Source organism: Musa acuminata, chromosome BXJ3-1 (genome assembly GCF_036884655.1).
Source record: "Musa acuminata AAA Group cultivar baxijiao chromosome BXJ3-1, Cavendish_Baxijiao_AAA, whole genome shotgun sequence".
Taxonomy (NCBI): Eukaryota; Viridiplantae; Streptophyta; class Magnoliopsida; order Zingiberales; family Musaceae; genus Musa; species Musa acuminata.
In genome coordinates this window covers 39,684,994-39,695,236 of record NC_088349.1, presented here as the reverse complement: position 1 = coordinate 39,695,236, position 10,243 = coordinate 39,684,994, and the positions used below count along the sequence as shown (strand labels likewise).

Sequence of the window (10,243 nt, the reverse complement as noted above, 5' to 3'; positions counted from 1 at the left end):
GACGATCATATTGTTTTTCAAGATCAATTTTAAACATAACTAAAGGACTCTTACCCTTATTTCAAATGTAGAATGAATCACTTCTTAAGCTATCAAAATATTATCATGAATACTTCTACTCGAGAGAAATATTGATTACTCAATATCAAACAAATTATTCAAGAGAGATTTGATATGAGAAGCCAAAAGCTTAGACAAAACATTATATACCACATTACCTACAAAAATGGGATGAAAAATATAAAATTTTTCTAGGAATTAAATATTTAGGGATGAAGACAAAGAAGGTTCTAGCCTAATCAACCAACAAAAAGGCATGAAAATATAATTAATTAAAGGCCTCAATAAGATAATCTTTTTTAGTATCTTAGTGGTATTGATAAAATATAAAAGTATACCCATCAGTCCCAAGATTTTTACTAAAGTCGAACGACCTAGAAACTTACATATTTTATATTTGTTAAAGTATCTAATTAACTCAGAACCTTGATCATTAAGAATACTATTCAATTAGGTTAAAGGGATTTAGAATTAAAATAAAAAAAAGGGCTTATTCATATCCCCTCCACAAAATTGAGAATAAAAGGAGATGAATTTATGAGAGATAAGCTCAGGTTGATAAATATACTATTGGTCACTCTGAATATTATGAATAAAATTTTACTTATATCTATCAATAATTAAATTATGATAAAATCTAATATCCTTATCCTCGTTCTGAATCTATTTAAACTTGATCTTAACCCAAGTCTTTAGGTAAACATACATAGTAAGAGTCTGAATGTGATTATAAAGGGATCCTAACTCTATAACATCCTTGTTTAAGATAATAGCAATGACATCTAGAAGCTCTAACTTATTAATATCAACCTTGGCATTAATATCACCCAAAGTATTCTAATTCCACTTAGACAAGACTCCTCTTAAGTAATAAATATTAAATAGAGAAAGCATCTAAATATACCAAATATGATGGTAATTTTGCAATGAGTTACTAATAGAAAATATATTTTTCTAATGGATTTTCTTTTGGATATTTCAAGCTATGACTATAAATAAATGGAATAATTATGTTGTTTAACCTAGTCTTTCTTAATATTTTTAAACATCTTATATATGGCCTTAATATTTTTAAATATTTTGTATATGAAAATAAAATATATAAACCTTATACTATATAAGATCATTGGACAAACACAAAATGATGGTGATTGAAGTATCCAATAATATGAGAATCCAATTTGAGAAGCCAAACTCAAAAGAGGTCACGTTGAACATAAAAGCATTTATGTAGTTGTTAATATAAGAGAATCCAATAATATGCTTTTGTCCTATATCAATTTGTGTTGGATTGGGAAGAAGGAAGAAGAGGAAGCAGTGAAGGAGAAAGAAGAAAGAAGATGGATCAAAGGAGGGAGGAGGAAGAGGAGACAAAGTAGTGAGAAATGACATGAAGAAAGAAGAGAAGGATAAGAAGAGAGTATGTACCAAAGAGAGAAATGATGGCTAATGGGTAAGCACCATCCAATGACAACATAATGAGAAATATGGTGATTCTAAGGTTTTCATATATAATTTAGATTATATCACTTAAAACAAAAGTAATTCGCATACTGATCCACATCTAGACTAGTATGCATAATATATTTTATACCATTTTAGGTGGTATGATGATTTTTGTTACATATGTAATTTTGTTTGATGGATTTTACCTTCAATTATTTTATTTAAAAAAATCAAAATCTTGCCTAAAAAGAAAATCTTACTTGGATAAGCTCTGGTTAGTTTCATATGATCATCTTTTTTCCTCTTTTCTAGGTGTTCATATTATGATAAAAATAACATTATTTGTAATATAAAAGAATACCAATGATCACAAAATGTACTCATACAAGCTAGCAATCAGCTTTGTACAACAAAAACTTCTACATGGCTTATTATATCTTTTCATAAGACATTCTAATTTTAGTGCTTATTATATCACTTTATAAAGCATCCTAGTTTTAATTTAATGATCATTTGTAATAAAGAATTCTGGAAATGATATTTTTTCTACTTTTATTTAATAATAATACTCTTATATCTATCTCCCCCAAAACCTCTTTCACAAATTATGGATCTTTTAAAGAGTATTCTAAGTGGATAATAATATATATTTTTTTTAAGTGATCCAAAGTCTAAATAGTTCTCTTAACATATCAAGTTAAAATGTGATGAAAAGGTAAAAAAACCAATAAATTTTTATCAAAGTTTTAAAAACAGAAACAATCTACAAAATATTTATAAAAGTTTCATGTAGAATGTTTTTGATTTGGAGTTTAATTACCTTAGCTAAATAAAATTATAATAATTTTATAAATTTATGAAGTAGTGGAATCTATTTTAAGAACAATGTATCTCATATATTTTGGTTCTACCTTTTATAAACTCTTTTATACTCTTTATAAATATTTTCTAATCTACTTTATGGATTTCATAACTTATAAATTTAATTTAATTTTTTTGCTCTTTTATCCGTTCTAACACATTTTAATCAAAATTATGTCAAAAATAGCAAAAATGACTTAAGGAAAATTAAATTGATATCTAATAACAACAACCTATATGATTATTTCTTGACAATACTATTATATTTTTAATAATTCATACTATATTTATTAAGATATTAATTAAAAGTATTATTTTATTATTTAATATATCATTATAGTCGTATTTGGTTTATTGATATTTTTCTATTTTCTTTTGATAAAGGGAGAGAAAAGTATCTCAGTCTTTTACATAATCTAGTGAAGTCATCATTTTCCAGGTAAAAAGAAAAAAATTAAAAGTTTTTCCAATGATCTTATCTTATAAATAAATATAATTTTATTAGTATTATATTTTAAAAATTAAAATTATGTAAAGATAATCTTGATATGCATAAAAGATATTTTAATGAAAGGATATCTCTTACAATAATATCAGTTATGACATTTAGGATGCTTTTTAGGCTCTATAAATAGAATTGTAAATGGTTATAGTTTATTAATTCATATTTCAATACAATTTCTCCTCTTTATTTTTAAAAAATATTATTATTATTATTATTTTGCTACTTGATATGCTAAGAGAGGCTAATTAACTAACTCTATGATAATATTTATTTATATTCACAAAGATAAGATGGATTAAATATTGAGATTAGAATCTCGATCAATCCGATATGTAAGGATGAGTTTTTCATATTAAGACATTGATTACATGTCTTTAAGTTCTTTCTAAACTTTATCTTTATATTTTTATTATTTTAATATCTTATTTGTTTCTTCATCAAAATTTGTATATCATTGTTTTGCTCCAACAATTTAAGATGAACTTTCAATGAATTTTGGTTAGAATAATAATAATAAATTAATATAATTAAAAATGATTAATTGTCATATTTTCTTAATAATTCAAGCATTTAACTATTTATCATCTAAATTGAGAATGGTCAGCATTTACTTCTAGTTTTGTCTAATTGTTCACTATTTGATTTTTGTTGGGTTAATTAGATGCATAATTTATGTGAATGAATATTGTACTAAATTTAAAATTAAAAAATAAGATATATTATAATTTGAGACTCAAAACCTAGTGTATTAATAAAAATATTATCAGTTTATAGATATTATTTAAAAATTAAAATATCCTAAAATAAAAATCTTCTTTTTTAGTGACAAATAAAAGAATATCAAATCTCATTATATTAATAAAAAAATGTCACGTCTTGTTTCTTTAACATACAAATTCTAAAAGAATAAGGTACACCAAATTTAACGTAGATGATAGCTGTATATAACGGTGTGAAGTCAAACTACCCGCTACGTAGATTGGGTAAATATAATGGAACGATTTTAGAATGTAACGCTTGGGCTGGGTGGCATCTATATAACCGAGGGCCCACTCTGTTGCAATCACAACAACTTCTCTCCCCTCGCGCGCTCTCCTCCTCTCGGCTCTCGGCTCTCGGCTCTCGACTCTCGACTCTCGGCGATCTCGTCGTTCTGCGAAGGTCGGAACTGCTCTCCGACGAACACGAACGGGCACAGCTGCGAGGGTCCTTCCCTTCGATTTTTATTGCGGTGATCTCATTCCTTTCTTTTTTTCTCTTGTTTCGTTTCGCTTGGTTCTTCATCCGTCGAAATTTTGATTAGGGTTCAGAAATTTTGTTGGTCTTGGGGTTCTTTTAATCGATTCTTGGTTGTCGACTTTCTTGTGGGAAGATCGATCTTTCTGGTTTTCTCGATCGTTTTTCGTCACCTAGCCAGTCTCGTTCTGGTTTCGATTGGAAAATATGTCTTCTTCGCGTTCTAGGCGTGTGGAGTACGACCGCTTCATCCCGTTCCGGTCGGCGATGGACATGGACTACGCACGCTTTGCCCTAACGGGGCCTTCGAGACCGCAGCGTGATGGTTCGAGGGAATCCCCATCGAGCGTGGCGTACCAAAAGCTTCTTGACGAGTGCATTTTGAAGAACAGGTCTCGTATCCTCGCTTTCAAGACTGCACCTGAAGCGTCGGCCAGCAAGCTGCCCGAGTTTGACGAGCCCATTCGGCCGCAGAAGAAGCAGCAGAGGCGAATCCCTAAAGAACCAGAGAGGGTTTTGGTAATCCACGGCTTGTTGGATGATAATGTTTTGAATCTCCTCGACTGGGGAAGCAATAATGTGTTGGCGATTGGCCTTGAGGACGCAGTGTATCTCTGGGACGCTGCAGAAGAGTCGACTAAGCTTCTACAACCCGTAGAAGACAGAGGACCTATCACTTGCATCCGCTGGTCGCCAGACTGTGCAGTTCTTGCTGTCGCATTTGGCAATTCAGATTTATCCCTGATTGATCCAGCAACAGGACATGTCGTGGATGGGATGGAAGATGAGAACCAGGCCCCTGTGTTGTCACTTGCGTGGAGAAGTAATTCAATCTTGACAGTCGGAAGATTTGATGGCACTGTTGTTGATTATGACTTTAGAAAGGATGACATGTTCATCTGTTTCTATAATGGGCATCGGCGTGGAGTTTGTAGTCTTAAATGGTCCGTGTTGTCAGGGCGGTATTTGGCGAGTGGAGGGCAGGACAAACTAGTGCACATATGGGATGCCTGCATGCCTGTCTCAAGTGACCATCCACGTCAACGTCAATGGCTTCACAGGATCAGCAGCCACACTTCCATTGTGAAGGCCGTTGATTGGTGCCCAACTCGGAGCAACCTGCTGGCTTCTGGTGGAGGTTGCAATGATCATTGCGTTAAGTTTTGGAACACCGTTAACGGTGCTTGCTTGAACTCGATTGATGCTGGCTCTGAAGTTTGTGCATTGCTATGGGACAAAAACAAATCTGAATTACTGACCTCCCATGGTTCGCCGAACAATCAACTCACCTTGTGGAATTACCCATCCATGACGAGAGTGGCTGAGGTTTCCGGTCATTCATCCCGGGTTCTTTCCTTGGCTGGGAGTCCACTGGGAGGTGTAGTAGCTTCTGCAGCAGCAGATGAGACAGTCAAGTTTTGGAATATCTTTGAGACTCCCAAAATAACAAAACCTGAACTGCCCTTTGCCCAATTTAATGTCATCATAAGATGAAAAGGTGGATAGGTGGAAATGATTAAGATTCCAAATGGAAGACTTCTCTAGTGCTTGGCATGAAGATCTGTTGTTGGTAACATTGCGATGGGAAGTTTCGTGGTGTCAAAGAGGCAGTACATTTTCATACAAGTGCATGGATTCGAGATCTTCAAATATGAGCGCAACCGCCTAAGGTAAGTTAGAAACCTTACAGCCTTTTACAGCATTTTAGTAGGCTTATTTACAACATGACTATCATTGCAGCTATGAGTCTGATTTTTGTTTCCTATTTATTGTTTATCATTTCATAGTTATCGATATGATTATTGCCCAATTGATGAAACATGTGGTCTATAATTTTTGCCCAATTGTTATAATCTAATTATGTGGTTTAAAGTGATTTTAATTTGCTTCTCTCGTGTTTCTTTTTTGTAAGTTACTATCTTTGTCTCATTTTTGTTTGAGAATTTTTGTGCAGACTATATATTTTGTTGTGTATGCTAATCATGCATAATTAGATCAAACTGATAGATGCTTATTGTTTTTTTTTCTTTTTTGAGTTCAGATTTCTTATGATATTCAATATGGCCTTGATATCACATGAAGACATCACATTGCACACCTAGAAGAGTGTTTGACAATCGAGAGATCTATGCATTATAAGAGGTAATTGCCTATGGCCTTATGTTTCTATTTTTTCTTTCTGACTATAAGTTTCCTATGATATAAGTTAAACTTAAGAATTTTATATTCTTTTAGGACTATAAAGAAACTTTGAAGATTGAACTGTGTAGCTCTATTGCCAGAACAAAGCACTTGTAATATGGCCTTAAGTATCACATGAAGATATCACATTGCCAAAACAAACTTTGAAGATTGAACCGTATAACAAACTTCAGATTTCCTTTTCCATTTTTTTTTAGTTGAGATTTCTTATAACATTCAATATGGCCTAGTTATCACATGAAGACATCACATTGCATATCTAGAAGTGTGTTTGACAATCGTGAGATCTATGCATTATAAGAGGTAATTGCTTATGACCCTATGCTTCTTTTTTCTTTTCTAACTATAGGTTTCCTATGATATAAGTTGAACTTCAAAATTTTATATTCTTTTAGGACCATTAAGAAACTTTGAAGATTGAACTGTGTAGCTCTATTGCCAGATCAAAGTACTTTCACATGATGAATTTAAAATCTTGCTATGGTGTCTTTGCTAAATCTTTATTCACAGATACAAAGATATTAAAGCATCTTTGGATTTGCTTAGAGGGTGAAAATATGGAAACTTATGGTGTTGCACAACTATAATCATATTCAACAACTAAGAGATCTATGCATAATTTTGATCTAAGATGTAACTTCTTATGTCTTTATTTTTTGGGTGACTAAAGGTTCCCTAAAATATCCATTAGCCTTCAGATTTTTTATGTTCTTTTAGGACCATTCTAGAACCCGTGAAAACTTTTATTTGGTGTAGATATTATTTCACTACGGAGTACTTCATTTCACTTGAAATAGTATTTTTTTTATGTTTATTTGCATATACAAAGATACTAAAGCATCTCAGGATTTTGTTTAGAGGGTGAAATAATTTAGAAAATTGTGGAGTTGTAAAACTAGAATTGTGTTTGACAATCAAAAGACTGTTGATCAACCACTCAGATATTGTTTAAAAAACTGTTCATGAAATGAATAATTTTCAATTTGAAATTTTTCGAAAATAAAGATAAGTTCAAGAGTGAAATCGAAGCCTAAAATTTTTTGTTTTTAGTAAGATGTGTCATAATTTCTGTAGAAAGCAGTTATTCAACCTAAGAGAACTGCAAACCACAGTATATACCATAATAGTAAAGAGATACCAAACAAATAAATCTTTGAGCTTGATAAAGGTGAGGCATTGTAATTCTGTTTATTATGTTTTTCCCTGTGAAATAAACAAAAATATCAAATTTATATGTCTTTCCATGAATAGATTATGTCTTCTGCAACATAGATACACTTCTGATCCTAAGATAGGGCTTGAAAAATGGTGTCAAATGGGATATAATGCAGTTCTAAAGTTTGTAAGTTAGCTTACTAGACCAACAGTTCATAAATGCTTCATTATAGTGATAGTGGAGTAGTTCGGGTCCTTCCGATTAACAAGATCTTCATTAAAGGTTTCGATTTGGATTTATCTTGCTGAATCAGCTGTATTTGTAGCAGAGTGGTAGCAATGTTCATGAGCTTGATAGACAAGCTTGCTATGTTTCATATAAATGTTCACCAATTAATGACATGGCTACTATTTCAGTATTTTTTCAATTATGCTATTGTGGTCATTTACCACAAGTTTCAGCATCCAAGCACTATATCTGAAATTTGCCTTTGTAAGTATAACACCGACCTTTGAGTTGATATTTCTTGTTTCCAACTTCCCTATTTGTTTACTGAGATTAAGGTAGCAGTAGCGGTTGTGATTATTTATTGCGATTCCAGTAATATCACATGTGGTACCAAGTTTGAATTTGACACGATAATTCCGATTGATTTATTTAAGTCATCATTTTTTTTAATAATCTATTCATGATCTTGTTGGTTGTAATGGAGAGACAAATTGAATATTGGGTAAGCATTTGAAGTTTCCATCACCAAAGTTACCATCCCTTCCAACACCTCTACCTCTGTGCCCCTTGCCATCATCATATATATCTTGTAAACTATCATTGGCCTTATGGACAAGGCTAATGCGGTGGAGATTGATGATCCTCAGAAAGCTCCAGAGCTTGATCGAGACAAACAAGAAGTTGCAGTGAAGCTCATGGCCAACGGTGCGTGCACCCTTTGCAACATGGGGAAGGTGCATATACAACCTTCTTTTTCTCTTGATTAATGGTTGTTGGTGTTTGAATTATAAAACTAGAAATCAGTTTTATGTTGTGAAATTATGCATTTTTTTATTGATGCGCATATGGTTAGCTCACCCTTATTATCCAAAATAATAATTATTCATACTGGTCAAATTTTGTTATTCTCCCCTCTGTTTCAAATGGTCTGAATATTTCGTACCTGATGTGGAGCCATCCATAAAAGATCCTTCTACTAGGTGCTTGTTAGTGTTTGACTTGAAGCCTCACACTTTGAATATAAATTTGAGAGAATTTGTAACATGAATGAACAACTAGTTTACTTTTTTTTTCCAAAAGTGGACGACTTTATATAAAATCTCCAAGCTGATATGCTAGACATTGTTTGTCATAAATGAACTAACAAAATGAAAGAAAGCCGGAAGAACTCGCAAGACTGAATGTTACATCTTTGGACAATGTATCATTCGAACTAGAAGCTCAACTTAAACACACACGTTTCCTTCATTTGAATTAATGAATTGGTCCTCCCATCTTTTTCTGTGCTTTCTAAACTTCTTAATGAAATATTTCAAATTGTTTTGAAGAGTTCAATTATTCCAAGAATTACTTCAATGCATTTTAGTGATATACTAAGTGAACTAGTTTTGCAAAAAACTTAGAAGTCATCTGTTATTTTTTTGTTGAGCCTGCATATGGATTTTAAGAAGGAATATAGACACCATTTTTAAGTTCCATCATATTTTTTCCTCTTTTTCCCCTTTTCCTCCATAAATTTACAGTAAGGGTCTTTCCATAATTGTCAATATTATAACAAATGTCTACTATTATTCATAACCGTCAATATTTTCAGCTTCATACAATGAGATTTTGCCTAATGTCACTGATTATAGATTAAGTTGTTTGCAAATTGTTTCATGCTTAAAGATATTTCACCTCCAACAATTTTCTCATAGATTGACATTTTTGATGCTTCAGTCATATGTTGAGGCTTACCTTTCATTCATGTTATGATCAAGACACATTGCTTTTTTTTATCATTCAGGGACAAAGAGACTTAGAGCATTGATGTTTCATTTACTGGAATTTGAGAATCAGGTTCAAGTATCCTTTCTTTGTTGAATATTTTGGTTACTCCTTTACTAGAAAGTATCTATGGTGGTTTCTCAAATTTTATCATTGAAAAGTCTACTGCACTAATTAATTCTCTTTCTTGTCTAACTTCTGGCCTGCCTCTTAACATTCTGTAATCTTTTTATCAAATTAGTTACAATTACTAACAAAGAATTGTGACTTCTATTAGTCTTTCTGTTATGTAAGAAAGAAAAAAAGAGATCTTATCAAATTCTGGATTGCATTCTAGATATTGCTCTTCTATTACAGATCATTCATCAATAATATTTTTAGACATGTTTCGATTCCTTAAGACTTTGTTTTTTCTCCTTTTGTTATATTATTCATCAATAATAACATTCCATAATTTTTCGAACAAATTAGTTGTCATTACTCATTACTAACAAAGAATTGTGACTTCTATTAGTCTCTCTGTTCCGTAAGAAAGAAAAAAAAAGACCTATCAAATTCTGGAATTGCATTTTAGATACTTCTCTTTATTATAGATCATTCATTGATAATATTTTTAGACACATTTTGATTCCTTTAGACTTTATTTTTTCTCCTTTATTTGTGTGTTTTCCACTTTGCACTATTCTGACTATATATTCTGTAGCTGATATTTAACTAATCATTTTATCATTTAAAAACTGACAATTTATCATATTAATAATATAGGTTTTCCTACCTTGTTG

At 31.7% G+C, this 10,243-nt stretch overlaps 1 protein-coding gene across 1 annotated transcript; it reads left to right on the top strand.

Moving 5' to 3' along the window:
• Positions 1–4,315: 4,315 nt before the first annotated feature.
• LOC135629277 (cell division cycle 20.1, cofactor of APC complex-like) lies at positions 4,316–8,461 on the top strand. The gene is made up of 2 exons (XM_065136453.1): positions 4,316–5,263; positions 8,312–8,461. The coding sequence occupies exons 1-2, from the start codon at positions 4,316–4,318 to the stop codon at positions 8,459–8,461; spliced, it is 1,098 nt and encodes a 365-aa protein (XP_064992525.1).
• Positions 8,462–10,243: the final 1,782 nt, after the last annotated feature.